This window comes from Acipenser ruthenus, chromosome 48 (genome assembly GCF_902713425.1).
Source record: "Acipenser ruthenus chromosome 48, fAciRut3.2 maternal haplotype, whole genome shotgun sequence".
Taxonomy (NCBI): domain Eukaryota; kingdom Metazoa; phylum Chordata; class Actinopteri; order Acipenseriformes; family Acipenseridae; genus Acipenser; species Acipenser ruthenus.
Window position 1 is genome coordinate 5,359,492 of NC_081236.1, and position 15,719 is coordinate 5,375,210.

Sequence of the window (15,719 nt, forward strand, 5' to 3'; positions counted from 1 at the left end):
GACGCTTGCCGGACAGGACGCCACGGAGGGAAGGTAAGACTAAAGAAAATGATCAGAAAAAAGCAGCGCAAAGTGGGAGAGAGTCCTCTACTGCATCCCCCGATTTACGCCTAAAGGCTAACATATAAAATGAATAAACGGGATTCCACCACATTTTTTGTGTATCAGCTGCCACACAAAGCCGAGCACAGTGTGGTATACTGTACTAATGATGCTCCGGTCAGTCTGCTTGGACTGCACCTGAAACATCTTAAAAATACAAAGCCTCTAGAAGGTCACTGGTAAAAGTTAGTAAAAAATTGTGCTATATAATACAACTAAGTTAAATCTGGGAGCACCAACTCTATATAGGTGAATAACAATTGCAACAGCTCCTTGAGAATGTATGAGATGTCAAAGTGAGTAACAGAAAGTCATTTTATTATGGTTTCCCCACATGCTGGTCATACTACAGCTTCCACTGGAACAATAACAAAGCCAGATTGCAGCTGCACCAGTCACTGCTGCCAAGAGGGAGCAGCAAAGTGAAGGGTTCAAGACCCACAAGCAGAGAAGACAGCTCCACAGTTCTCACTTGGTGTAGGTGCACACAATAGCCTGCGTGAATGGAGTCTGGTAGAAGCCACTCTGGGTGGGCTGGCACAACAGTACATCCATGTAACTGGTGATGTTGGAAGTAACCTAGGCACAGCAGTGGATAAATGCAAAAACCCATTTGTTCTCCCCATTAAAGCCAACGTTGTGTTTCCTATGGAGTGGGAGCTGCAAGCCAGAGAAGTACAAACAGTTATGCAAAAGTGGACTCTCCCAGGAGCATTATGGGTAAAGCTGCAGTGGTCCATATATTTGTAGAATTATCCTTCATATAAAGAAATGCAATTTCTGGGTGACCATTTACAATATCCTGACAGTGCGCCCTTTACAATGAGATGCTTGCTTTAGATACCACTTATCATGCACTTAAACCTGCAGTCAAGCAGCCCAGATTGGAACTGCACAGTGTTATAGCTGCAGCCCGGATTGGAAATGCACAGTGTTATAGCTGCAGCCCGGATTGGAACTGCACAGTGTTATAGCTGAAGCCTGGATTGGAACTGCACAGTGTTATAGCTGCAGCCCGGATTGGAACTGCACAGTGTTATAGCTGCAGCTCGGATTGGAACTGCACAGTGTTATAGCTGCAGCTTGGATTGGAACTGCTCAGTGTTATAGCTGCAGCCCAAATTGGAACTGCACAGTGTTATAGCTGCAGCCCAAATTGGAACTGCACAGTGTTATAGCTGCAGCCCGGATTGGAACTGCACAATGTTATAGCTGCAGTCCAGATTGGAACTGTACAGTGTTATAGCTGCAGCCCGGATTGGAACTGCACAGTGTTATAGCTGCAGCCCGGAATGGAACTGCACAGTGTTATAGCTGCAGCCCGGATTGGACCTGCACAGTGTTATAGCTGCTGGTGGACGGAGAGCAGCTTCCCAATAGAAAGCCTTTGGGGTCCAGGGGAAGAGCCTGCCCAATGTTCAGCAACACTCTCACACTGACAGAGTCCACACCACAGACTACAGTCCCAGGTACAGGGAGAGAGTGAAACATTTCACACCCCTTCACAAGGAACACAATTCAGTCAGTGTGAGGCTGGCTCTAGTGGAAATTAACAGGACTATTCATATATAGAGAGATCTTAATGTCAGACCTCAAATTAACATTGATCTACCCTCCTTCTGCACATGGATTCAGGATGTTCAGATATCATCTTATACTGCGCTGGTACCTGTGCAGCACATCACATGGTGCAGCTGCAGCTAGATGATTGGAGAGAGTCTGAACTGCAGCACGGCCAGATACGGAACAGCGAGGATGGAGAGTTCGGGTTTACCCAGTGGAAGTTGGTTGTCGAGGATTCGTGGCACACTCTACAACCCGGTTTCTCAGAGACGTCGGGTTCAGTGGCAAAGAGTTGCGTCGCACAGTGAAGAACTTATCTGAAGCAGCAGAGAGGAGCAGCAATTGGCTGTGGTTGAGACGGAAAGATTCTGGCTGGGGACAGGTAAGTAAGCTGGGCTGAGTTGAGTGGGGGACGGAGGGGGGTGATGCTGGGACGCCAGAATCACCGTCGAGCCCTCTTGAGGTGTCGTGGGCTAGTCGACGAAACACTGAGGATGGAAGGTGCCCACTTGAAAACCCCAGAGATGTACCCTACTTAGCTCAATCCAGACGGTTGTCATGCTGATGCGCTGGGGAGGCCGCACTTTGGTTGATCCCCGGAGCCAGCATCGCAGCCGTTGTGTGTGCTGATGCGCCAGGGAGGCAAAATAAGCTGATCCCTGGAGCCAGCATTACACTTCAGCCATTAACACCAGACAGAAGGATATCTACATCATCATATGGAAGGAAACGTAAATGGATGGAGACACATATGGATCACATTAGTTTACTGTAAAGCTACGTCTTAGTTGGTGCTTATCTTGGCGAGAGCCGAGTTCAAATCAGCATGAAGTTTTAACATCTACTCTCGTGTAATGGAAATCATGAAGATCTGGATACGTCCAGTGACTGCTGTGAATAGTGCAGCTGGCAACAAGGGAAAGACCTTGTGACAGCCTGGAGAGACAGCTGACAGGAGGAAAGAGACCCCATTGGGGCTGGTAAGGGTTAGCTACCCTTGTCGGCAGTATCCAGCTCTGTGTTTACAGGATGCTGGAGACACCCGCCCAAGGCTTCTAAGAAATTAAAGAGAAAAATACCCCTAGAGTCTGCGAGAGCGGGGGCGGAAGATGACTCAACGTTGGACAACACGGTTAACGACTTAGGAACGGAAACGGATATGAGTATGGAGAGTACTTCACAAAAGACTAGTTCAAGATCTGCAGTTAACAAAGACATGGAACTCCAGGTTTGTGTCTGCGGCTGGAGCAAGGCGACAACGGTCAGGGGTTTGAAGATTCATCAAGGGAGAATGAAATGCTTGAGGGAGAAGGGACAAGGGCCTCGCATTGATCAGTACTTCTTACGAAGTCAGTCAAGTCAGTCGAATGAAATCCAGCGACAGGAAGCAAACCACAGTTCGCAGGATATCAGCACCCCTGTCATAGATGTGAGGAGGACTTGCATGGACACAGTTAGTGATGAACCTAATGATCCTTGTGAACCCGGTCAGACAAACCAGCATAAGAGAGAGAAGAACCTCAACGGGCACAAGCCTGGAGTTAAATGGCCAAGAGCTTGTGAGAAAACTGCATGGGACACAGTAAACACAGATCTCTGCGTTGCATTGGAAAGATTAAGTGGAACAGTTGAAAAGAAGCTGGATAAATTTGGGGACATCATCTACGCATATGGAAGTGAGAGGTTTGGAGTTGAAAAAAGGAAGGAAAAAGTACAAACTATTCCTGGAAAGTCTAGACGGCAGCAGGAGATTGAACGCTTAGTTAGAGAAAGGAGACAGCTGAGGAACCAATGGAGAAGAGCAGAACAAAGTCAGAAGGAGGGGCTCAATCTCTTACAAAGGGTCATAAAAGATAAGCTTGCAACATTGCGCAGAGCTGAGCGCCTACGGAAACGCTACAAAAAGAAGGAGCGTGCGAGAGCTAACTTTTATAAAGACCCATTCAAATTTGTAAAGAAGTTATTCACCAGTGAGAAGAATGGCACACTAAAAGCATCTAAGGCTGAGCTGGAGAGATATTTGGAGGAAACACATACAGATTCAAAAAGGCAGGAGCCTATGTCAATTCCGTCAGACATCCCACCTATCAATCCACCAGAATACCAAATGGAGGACTGTGCACCTAAGTGGAAAGAAATAGAGCAAGCTGTGAAAAAAGCAAGGGCTTCATCATCTCCAGGGCTTAATGGAGTTCCGTACAGAGTGTACAAGAGTGCTTCAGGAGTTCTACGAATTCTGTGGAAATTGATGAAAGTGGCATGGGAAAAACAGGTTGTACCAAGAGCATGGCGCCGAGCAGGTGGAGTCTTTATACCTAAAGAAAAAGATTCTACAAGTATCAGTCAGTTTCGTCCCATTTCCCTATTAAACGTAGAAGGCAAGATTTTCTTCAGCATTATTGCTCAGAGATTGTCAGCTTACCTATTAAAGAACTGCTTCATTGACACTTCAATACAAAAAGCAGGCATTCCAGGTTTCCCAGGTTGCTTAGAACACATCAATGTGATCTGGCAACAAATTCAATCAGCTAAAAAGGAGAGGAAGGAGCTCCATGTGACATTCCTGGATTTGGCTAATGCATATGGTTCAGTGCCACATGAACTACTTTGGGCAGCATTTGATTTTTTCAGTGTACCGATGACAATAACAAATTTAGTGAAAGCCTATTTTGGAGATTTGCAATTCAGTTTTTCAACTTCAGAATTCAACACTACATGGCAATGCCTAGAGGTTGGAATAATGGCAGGATGCACCATTTCTCCACTGGCTTTTACCATGGCAATGGAAGTAATCATTAGGGCATCAAAATGGGTAGTAGGAGGAGAGCGCTTGGCTTCTGGAATGCGACTACCACCAATTCGCGCATACATGGATGACATGACAACTATGACTACAACGGTGGCTTGCACTAATCGATTATTAGGCAAATTAACCAATAACATTGAATGGGCACGAATGCAATTCAAGCCCACTAAATCAAGGAGCATCTCTATAATTAAAGGCAAAGTAGTAGATAAAACATTCTTCATTAATGGTGAGGCAATACCAACAGTGTCTGAGAAGCCAGTGAAGAGTCTTGGGAGATGGTACGACGGGGATCTAAAGGACACAGTTCGTGTGGGAGAAGTTAGACAACAAGTAGTGGAAGGGTTGAAGAGCATAGACAGCTGCGCTCTACCAGGTAAATTAAAACTCTGGTGCTTTCAGTTTGGTCTACTGCCGAGGTTGCTATGGCCACTGACTGTGTACGAGGTTTCTTTGACAACAGTAGAGAAGCTGGAAGCTTTAATCAGTTCATACATCAGGAAATGGTTGGGAGTTCCACGCTGCCTCAGCAGAGTGGGACTTTATGGTAAAGGAATACTGCAGCTACCAGTCTCTGCTCTAACCGAGGAGTTTAAGTGCGCCAAGGTCAGACTGGAAATGACATTAGTAGAGTCACGCAATAAATGCGTAAGGGAGGCAGCACCTGTGTTGAAAACTGGAAGAAAGTGGGCGGCAAAGAAAGCTGTGGAAGATGCAAAGGCTGCCCTTCGAATTGGTGATGTCATGGGGCAAGTTCAGCATGGAAGAGGGGGTCTTGGTTTCAGTTCAACTCCTCCTACATGGCACAAGGCAGCCCCAGCTCAAAGGAGGAAGCTGGTAGTCAACGAGGTGCAAAAGCAGGAGGAGAGGATGATGTGTATAAAGGCCATTTCCCAGGCCAAGCAGGGAGAATGGATGAGATGGGAGAGTGTGGAACAACGCAAGATTGGCTGGCAAGACCTATGGTCAATGGAACGGAGCAGGATCAGTTTCCTCATCAGGTCAACATATGATGTTCTCCCATCACCACAGAACCTAAACCTCTGGGTAGGAGAGGATCCCTCATGTCCTTTGTGTTCATCACCTGCAACATTAAGGCACATTTTGACAGGATGTAAGGTGGCTCTTAGCCAAGGACGGTTTACTTGGCGCCATGACCAGGTGCTGCGATGTTTGGCCTTAGCATTGGAAGACAAACGTAACATGACCAATAAGTTGCCACCTGTTCCATCAAAACATTACACACAAAAGACAACATTCCTCCGCCCAGGAGAGCAACCACCAAGAAAAGGTGTTAAAACCAATCCTCGCCCAGGACAACTGGAAGCTGCTAGAGACTGGAAAATGCTGGCAGATGTTGGTCAACGGCTTATTTTTCCACCTGAGATTGCCACCACTAACCTTCGACCAGATATTGTCTTGTGGTCTGGATCGGCACGCCTTGTTCACCTGGTAGAGTTAACAGTGCCATGGGAGGATGCTGTAGATGAGGCGTATGAGAGGAAGAAACTGCGGTATGCTCAACTAGCCACTGAAGCGGAACAGCGAGGATGGAGAGTTCGGGTTTACCCAGTGGAAGTGGGTTGTCGAGGATTTGTGGCACACTCTACAACCCGGTTTCTCAGAGACGTCGGGTTCAGTGGCAAAGAGTTGCGTCGCACAGTGAAGAACTTATCTGAAGCAGCAGAGAGGAGCAGCAATTGGCTGTGGTTGAGACGGAAAGATTCTGGCTGGGGACAGGTAAGTAAGCTGGGCTGAGTTGAGTGGGGGACGGAGGGGGGTGATGCTGGGACGCCAGAATCACCGTCGAGCCCTCTTGAGGTGTCGTGGGCTAGTCGACGAAACACTGAGGATGGAAGGTGCCCACTTGAAAACCCCAGAGATGTACCCTACTTAGCTCAATCCAGACGGTTGTCATGCTGATGCGCTGGGGAGGCCGCACTTTGGTTGATCCCCGGAGCCAGCATCGCAGCCGTTGTGTGTGCTGATGCGCCAGGGAGGCAAAATAAGCTGATCCCTGGAGCCAGCATTACACTTCAGCCATTAACACCAGACAGAAGGATATCTACATCATCATATGGAAGGAAACGTAAATGGATGGAGACACATTTGGATCACATTAGTTTACTGTAAAGCTACGTCTTAGTTGGTGCTTATCTTGGCGAGAGCCGAGTTCAAATCAGCATGAAGTTTTAACATCTACTCTCATGTAATGGAAATCTTGAAAGATCATTGGAGAGAGTCTGAACTACAGCACGGCCAGATATTGAAAGATCATTGGAGAGAGTCTGAACTGCAGCACAGGCAACAGTTGCAAACGAGGTAGCAGCAACAACTTCAGCTATTGCACTATTTAAATACTTACACATCCCAAATGAAAGAAAGAAATCAAATTGAATGATTTAAACCCACCAATGTTGAGATCAAATAAACCCCATAGTTTTTTTTACAGGTATTGAGGCCAGAAATGTATTTAGGGGGTTTTACAGACTGACCCCCCCCCCCCCCCCCCAACCATTAAATTGTAGTTCTCACTTTCATTTCAAAGCAGAAGCGACTCCTTTATTAATGTAATTACAGTCATGCAGAAAGATTGTCATAAAGTGCCCAGCATTAAATACTTTGTTTCATTATACAGTAGCTTTAAGATTAGTGGCTTCTTAACACGTCGCAATCTCGTTTGTACCTTCTGCTTGTAAATCAAAAATTAAGACTTGGCCAAGTTAGTTGTTCAACAGAGAAGAAAAAAAAAACTAATTAAGTCCGTTTTACTATTAACACGTTGTGATTGAGATAGAATGATGTTTTAATAAATGCAGGAGTCAGCATTGCCAAGAAGAGATGAAGACATTGATCAGCATCTATATATCTAAAACACAGACAGCGTCCAACTAACCGCACAACTGAAGCTACAGAGGGACTACAACACAGAACCAGCAACACACTGCGAGCCACCATTATAAATCATACTATACAAATACGATATGCAATACAGGAACATAGACGGAGCACTCTATTGTATTAAACAGATGTACACTATAAAGACTGTGTTTCAATGCAGAACATATGCAACCCATTAATATACCTTCCTCTGGTACCGCAAGAGCCACCCAACAAAACGACACTACAACACCGCTCCAGAAAGAGGCCCTGACGTAAACAGGATGATACGCGCCGAGCCCCGTCCAGAGGCTTTTATTAGCAATTCAAACTACTGAACTGACCAGGCGAGGTGACCGCTAACTCCAGCGAGAGCGCCGCACTGCCTCACTCCCAGCGAGAGCGCTGCACTGCCGCACTCCACACGCGCGTTCCTGAGAAACGAACGCGCTCTATGTTTCCAATGTATTCCGAAAAATAAGTCAAGTTTTCAACTGTGTACGTGTCCATCACAATAAAGCTCTCAATACTGTCGTTGTATATTTATAAATACTAAAAGAAACGAAGTCAATTCAATGACACACATGTCCTATATTGAGAACTGCTAGTTCGTTTCAGTATTTCTAAATGTGTACGTGATCGTCTAACAGTTCTGGCAACAAATATCTGGATCCGCTGAACATGTAATGTAGTGACAGCCACAGATACTCGTAGGAGCATTTACATTCATCATTGTTTATTAATGCGATTACTGTAACAATACATTATGAATAATTCAAGATTAAAAAAAAAACCTGCGCATTTAAAAACACAACAATTGATGCACATTATTGAGCGCGCTGAGCTCTGCAGTACACGTGGAATTTAGAAGCGTCAACGCGCAGGACAGTCACAGGTGTTAGTGGTCATTTCTTGTTAATGAATTAATGTGAATATCTCTATAAAAGCTCTCGGGCGGCGGTGGAATAGTATCGTCCTGTTTTTACGATGGAGTTATTTCTGAGCAGTGTTTTGTTGGCCCTTTGCTGTATTCCCTTTGCAGCAACACAGGACGGTATAGTATCTAAAACCTATTGTGGGGTTAGGGGGGGACCCGGTCTCTGTGTACTAGATAAACACATGCTGGCCAGTTCATTTGTTAAGTGATCATTATGGCTTCTGCGTTTATGTAATTGTTTTTTTAGAAGTGGTATTTTTGCTGCATAGTTTGTCTTTTCCACTCCCAGTACAATGTTGCTGGTCAGTTCATTGCGCAGTATATAAACTGCTGGTGACGGGGGAGTTTTTTACTTATACAAAAACACTCTAAACCACGAGGCGTTTAGTCACGAGTTGTATTAAACTGCACAAGTAGACCTACTATGAGTAAGTATGTATCCATACACAAGATCTAATGCATTGCTTATTTACAAGTAGCTCTAAAGTTTGTACACCTTGTATCTAGTTTTGCACTAAAAGGACAAGTTTAGTTTCTACCTGTGTTTGTAACACTCATTTACAATAAAATTATTAGTTCTGTGTTGGATGTTCTTGTGTTCCGTGTGAAATGTTTCAATCTCTCCCCTGTAGCTGGGACTGTAGTCTGTGGTGTGGACTCTGTCAGTGTGAGAGTGTTGCTGAACATTGGGCAGGCTCTTCCCCTGGACCCCAAAGGCTTTCTATTGGGAAGCTGCTCTCCGTCCACCGGCAGCTACAACACTGTGCAGTTCCAATCCGGGCTGCTTGACTGCAGGTTTATGCGCATGGTAAGTGGCCGCTCATTCTTTCTCTAGTATTTCCAGTTCAGGCTCCCATTCATTTCTTTTCCACATGAAGATGGTTTCTCCTTTCATCCCTCTGGTTTCCCAGCTTTATGTTCTGTAACGGGCTAAGTCGGGATATTGGAACTGTTAACCCAGAAACTACGTTTATTTACACTTGGGGTAATACTACAAATATATGGACCACTGCAGCTGTACCCATAATGCTCCTGGCAATGACCACGTTGCCTGCCTATATGCAGCTTCCACGCCATAGGAAACACTGTTGGCTTTTAATGGGGAGAACAAATGGGATTTTGCTTTTAAACTGCTGTGGTCTTTCATCCATTTCTTTGCCCAGGTTACTTCCAGCATCATCAGTTACATGAATGTGCTGACGTACCAGCCCACCCAGAGTGGCTTCTACCAGACTCCATTCACTCAGGCTATTGTGTGCACCTACACCAAGTGAGTACTGTGGAGCTGATTTCTCTACTTGTAGGTCTTGAACCCTTCCCTTTGCTGCCTCCTCTTGGTAGCAGTGATTGGTGCAGCTGCAAGCTGACCTTTTTTTTTTTCCATTGGGGAACTGTAGCATGACCAGCATGTGGAGAAACCTGATTTAAAATGACCTCCCTAATGAGTGGCTTTTACTCCCTTTGACCTCTCATGCATTCAAGGAACTGTTGCAATTGCTATTCGCCTCTATAGAGTTGGTGCTCCCCATAGGTTTAGTTCAGTTTCATAAAGGCATTCCTCTGCGGATTTACAAACTGTTTTGATGTGTTGCTGCTCTAACCAAAGCTCTCTACCTGTGTCTTCTGCAGACTTGCTGGCTGGACTCCTCCAGTGTATAACCCTGCACTTGGGGATGCTTCTGGGTTTGGGAAGCTGGAGTTTACAATGGGGTTTATGAATGGTGAGTTTGCTGTCCTGCAATGTACCCTTGGTCTATTAGTTTAGAAAAGGCATCCAGTGCAACACTAACCTGGCAGGGGCAGCAGCCTGTGCTGCTCATTGGGTCATTTCCTCCAGTCCAGTAGAACATGCTCAGCTAATTCCTCTGGTGCTGGTCAATGCTGCTCTGTCCTGGCTAGTGAGGAGTTGGGTGGATTACTGTTCTCATGCTCCCCTCCTTTGTCTCAGAGGAATTCTCAGCCCCCCGCACCTCCAGTCTGTTCTTCCTGGGGTCCCCCATCAACATCGCAGCCGCAGTGAAGCAGCAATTTCACATGCCGCTGATGGTCTACGTGGAAGAGTGTGTCGCTGCCAGCACTCCACAGCTGAGCCCTTCAAGCCAGACCTACCCGCTCATCGCCAACCACGGGTAGATATTCACTGGAAGCTGTATAGGAAATGTACAGTTTAAATCTGAATGTTTAGCACTTGGGAGCACAGCAGTCCTGCTTTGCAAACTGTGCCACCTTTTTACAAGGGGCGCTCAGAAAAAGGGGTGCAGTATGCTTGTGCACTTGTCCTTGTAATACTACTTTGGCCTCACACCCTAGTGGTCCCCAGTCCTGGCAAGTGCCTGCTCCTGCTCAGTGCTCTCATTTCTCCCTGCAGATGCTTTGTAGACAGCCAGGCTGCTAGCTCCAGGTTTCTGCCCAGAGTCCAGACTTCCGAGATCCGTCTTGTTGTCCAGGCCTTCAAGTTTACACAACTGAATACAGATGTGAGTATCTGATGGGTTAATATGGATTGTATTACAGGGCAGCTAGTTACCATGATTTTATGCCTGGGGTGTTTTTCTTGGTGAGTATTTGATGCTCTGCTTGTAGTGTGTGTAATGCTTTTGTAAGTACACTTCCAAGGTCCTAGAGCAATGTTCATGATCTGAGTTGTTGTTGTTTTTTATTTTAAAATAAATTTCCTAGGTCTATATCCATTGTCAGTTGCTGGCCTGGGACCCTGCCCAGTTCAGTAACCCCACCAAGAAAGCCTGTTCATTCAACCAGAGATCCAGGAGGTAAGGACTGGACACTGCTGAGTCTGCTCTCTGTTCCAGGGGAGTTCAGGGCTGTGAGGTCCAGTTAACCAACACTGCAGGGATCCAGGACTAGTGTCTTTTGATCTGAATAACATCAATTCTGTGCCTCCTTAGTTATGTGAAGAATTTAATTGAAATGCACTTTCACTGTCACCAGGAACTGGGATAACGAGGCGTGTGTGCAAGTCCCTGGGGAGCCACTTGTGCTAAAGAGTCCTAAACTATTCTAAATGTATATTGTGGCACTTTCTGTGCATGTAGAAATGCAGGGGTGAACTATACATGTTCATATAGTGTGTCTGTCATTGGACATTCATTCTGCTGCTCTATCCAGTAGAAGTCTATTGCACTGTTCTTGATTTAAATGTCCTGTTATTGCAGCTGGGAGCTCCTGGATAACCCTGGTCAGAGCTCTGTGTGCAGCTGCTGTACCTCCAACTGCAATAAGAGGAAGAGGAGGGACACTGGTAAATGCTGCTATTTGTATATGCTGTAAATACACAGGTAGCTGCAGGGTTTAATTGGGTTATAATGCAATGGTGACTGACTAATTGTATGGCAGCCAACAAATGATGCTCAAATAGGGGTGCAGCGCCTCGGGTATCCGTTACTAAAGACCTGACTCCTTTCCCCCCCCCCCCCCCCCACTTCCAGCCAGAGAGGCTGCTTGTTCGTGCTGGTACTCTGCTCAATGGCGTGTTGGCCACAAAGCTTGGGTTGTTTCATCTAGCCTCAGTCTGCCCCCTGCTGTAGTGACTGGTACTGCATGAGGCATTGCTGTACAGCAGCAGGTCCTGTTTCTAACCAGGCTCCCCTTTTCTCCTGAGCAGCTGAAGAGGGACTGAGACACACTGCAGTGCTGGGACCCCTGAGGATCCTTCCTGAAGAGCTGTCTGCTGGAAGCCAGGAGTTCTACCAGAGGAGCCCTGCTCTATCACTGGAGGGTAAGTTGAGCCTGCAGTCTACAATCCTGTGTACACGTAGCTTGCATGTATAAACATGGCCCTGACTTCATCTTTACTGTACACTTTCTGCTGACGGATTGAAGATGTGTTACCAGTTCTGCCAAGACCTTCAAATGTTTCTATTATTGGAACACAGGGACTTTGCCCACCCTTACCAACAGGGTCCCAAGTGTGCCTCCCTGCAGGTCCTGAAGCAACAGACTCCTATTGACGCTGCTCCTGGGCACTGTAAAGACCACGCCTGCACTGGAAACCCTTCCTGTTCCCAATCCCTTCTGCTCTCCTCTTCCAGAACCCCAGCAGGCTCTGGCCTTGCTGCCTGTCCTGGCTGCTCCCTTGCTCCTGATGGTTGTCCTGGGAGCCCTGTCTCTGGGCTACTACATGTGCGTGTGGCATCATCCCAGACTCTGCTCCAAGTCCAGCAGTGAGCTTCTCATTCCTGCACCCCACTGATGAAATGCACACAACAGTCGGCACAATTTCCATCAGCTCGCCAGCACAGCAATACTGATTTCATCTTTTGTATGCTGAAATAAAATGTCTGCATGAGAAATCTCCTCTGGTCTGTCTGATTTCTGCCATGGAGTAACTTTCTTAAATGTGTGTGGATGTTTTAAGGGAATTTAACCTCTTTCTGCTGGACAAATGATCATACTGCAGAACTGAGTAACAGGATTGGTACATGGCTCCTGTAGCAACCCTTTCAAAAACAAGTAGAGTACAGTGCCTTGCATAAGTAGTCACCCCCCCTTGGACTTTTCCACATTTTGTAGTTTTACAACCTGGAATTTAAAATTTGATTTAATTGGTATTTTTACCATTTGATTTACACAACACTTAACTTTGACGGTGTAAAATATTTTTATTGACACAAGTTACAAGACATTTGTTGGTTGCATAAGTATTCACCCCCTGAGTGAATTACTTGGTAGCAATTACAGCTGTGAGTCATTTTGGTAAGTCTTAACAGCTTTCCACATTCTTCTTGGCAAAATTGCTCAAGTTCTGTCATGTTGGTGAACAGCAATTTTCAAGTTTTGCTGCAGATTGTCAATTGATTGAGGTCTGGGCTTTGACTGGGACATTCTGAGACAGTCAAGTTCTTGTTTTTAAACCATTCCAGTGTAGCTTTGGCTGTGTGTTTAGGGTCATTGTCCTGCTGGAAGGTGAACCTCTGCCCCAGGTCTCTTGCAGACTGAAACAGGGTTTTCTCTAGAATTTCTCTATTTGGCTCTATCCATCTTGCTCTCAATCCTGACCAGTTTCCCAGTCCCTGCCAATGAAAAGCATCCCCATAACATAATGCTGCCACCACCATGCTTCACCGTGGGGATGGTTTTCTCAGGGTGATGACCAGTGTTGGCTTTGCGCCACACATAGCATTTTGCGCTAAGGTTAAAAAGTTCAATTTTGGTCTCCTCAGACTAGAGAACCATTTTCCACATGTTTGCTGTGTCTCTGTGATAGAGAGAAAGCATCAATGCTGTAAATCTCCCTCCCAACTAGAAAGGGTGCTGTGTAAAGGTGAGGGTATGCTGCCTCCTAGATTTGCCACCTCGGTGGTAGGTGGAAAACGGAAGGTGACCATATTAGGAGGGGCGCGTAGCTGCAACTACTCTGGACGATTCCATTGCAGTCAGCTGCGTGGCAGCCCTCTATTGGAGAAACCATGGCGACGTGATGACTGCAGGGAGGAGTTTGCTGGGTACAAATGGGAAGCAGCTACGTCAGTACCTGGGCTTTTGCGCTGAGAGAAATGAGCCACCAGCTGGAGCTGTTCTCGTTTTGTTTTGTGTTACGTGCTGTCTGTGTTTGTCTTTACAGCGGAGGAGTAGAAGCAAGGGGCTGCAGCCACTGAGCCAGCACAATCCCCGGAGCACTTCCCTCACAGCACGGCACCAACCACTCACCACAATCCCCGGAATAACAGAGCACAGTTTTCGTGCACAGAGGATTGTGGATTAGGAGTGTTTTTCTTTTGTTATTTTTGTTATTTTGTTTCTTATACTTTATTAATAAATCACAGACATTTTGGGAGAATCTGGTTTGCACATTGTATTTATCGCACCTCGTCACTCGCATCCTGTCACAGTCTCCAAAATGTTTGCTGTGTCTCCCACATGCCTTTTGGCAAGATCCAAACGGGATTTGATACAGGTTTTTTCCAGCAATGGCTTTCTTCTCGCCACACTTCCATAAAGCCCAGCTTTGTGGAGCGTCCGGGTTATAGTTGTCCCATGGACGGTTTCTCCCATCTCAGCTGTGGATCTCTCCAGCTCCTTCAGAGTTACCATTGGCCTCTTGGTTGTTTCTCTAACTAATGCCCTCCTTACCTGGTCACTGAGTTGTGGTGGACGGCTTTCTTTAGGCAGAGTCGTGGTTGTGCCATATTCTTTCCATTTTTTAATAATGCATTTAACGGTGCTCCGGGGGATGTTTAAAGTTTGGGATATTTTTTTATAACCCAACCCTGATTGGTGATTCTCCAGAACTTTATCCCAGACTTGTTTTGATAGCTCCTTGGTCTTCATGATGCTGTTTGTTTAGATATGCTCTCTAACAAATTCTGGGGCCTTCCAGAAACAGGTGTATTTAATCTGAGATCACGTGACACTTGAATTGTACACAGGTGGACTCCATTCAACTAATTATGTGACTTCTGAAGGCAATTGGTTGCACCAGAGCTTATTTAGGGGTGTCACAGCAAAGGGGGTGAATACTTATGCAATCAAGACTTTTCAGTTTTTTATTTGTAAATAATTTTGATATTACGGACTGTTTTGTGTAGATCAGTGACAAAAAATCCTAATTAAATCAATTTTAATTCCAGGTTGTAACACTACAAAATGTGGAAAAGTCCAAGGGGGGTGAATACTATGCAAGGCACTGTAGTTCTATATTTCTCACAATTAAACTAAAGTAGTTTTTGAAGATCATTAAACCTAGCTTTATAAAACTGTGGTTTCTTGACAAGTTTTGTCTCCAGGTTTTTATTTTATTATTATTATTATTCATTTCTTAGCAGACGCCCTTATCCAGGGCAACTTACAATCATAAGCAAATACATTTCAAGTGTTACAATACAAGTAATACAATAAGAGCAAGAAATACAATAACTTTTGTTCAAGCAAAGTACAAGTGTGAAATTTTCCCATCTTGAAAAGCATTCAATTAGATTTAGCTGTCCAGCACAGTAGAGCAGTCACACTGGCCAGCAATATCAGTGTTGATGCATTGGGCAAGTGTTGGGTGACCACGTTTGTAAGGAAATGTGATAGTCCATAGTAATACATTGTTATGTATGGTACATTCAATGGAGAGATATTGAGCACAGAGTTTAGGTGGGGTATTTTGGAATGCAGTCTGACTAGATTGAGAGCAGATATGACCATTTGTGGGCATTTGTGGAAAGGGTCTCTGTTCTGCTCTGTTTTGGTTGCTAGCATGGGGGGATGGGAGAATCTCAAAGAATCTACAGATGCAAAGGAATGTGGGAGAACGTACACAGGTTTAAGTGGGCAGGGTCTCAAATGATGCCATTATAGGGGAGGGTTCTATGTTATTAAAAAGTGATTGCAGCCATTATCTGGGGCACAGATTCCATCCGCTGTGACCCAGAGCATGTGTCTCTGCTTTCTTCAAATAGTTCTATTCTTGTATTACACCAATAAACA

The 15,719-nt window shown here is 45.5% G+C and overlaps 1 protein-coding gene across 1 annotated transcript; it reads left to right on the forward strand.

Moving 5' to 3' along the window:
• Window positions 1-8,322: 8,322 nt before the first annotated feature.
• Window positions 8,323-12,570, forward strand: LOC117407825 (zona pellucida sperm-binding protein 3-like). Its single transcript, XM_059014640.1, has 10 exons — window positions 8,323-8,405; window positions 8,921-9,096; window positions 9,452-9,558; window positions 9,918-10,009; window positions 10,237-10,417; window positions 10,657-10,765; window positions 10,968-11,059; window positions 11,462-11,547; window positions 11,911-12,024; window positions 12,338-12,570. Exons 1-10 carry the CDS (start codon window positions 8,339-8,341, stop codon window positions 12,496-12,498), a joined length of 1,185 nt encoding a protein of 394 aa, XP_058870623.1. The 5' UTR covers window positions 8,323-8,338; the 3' UTR covers window positions 12,499-12,570.
• The last annotated feature ends 3,149 nt before the right edge of the window (window positions 12,571-15,719 follow it).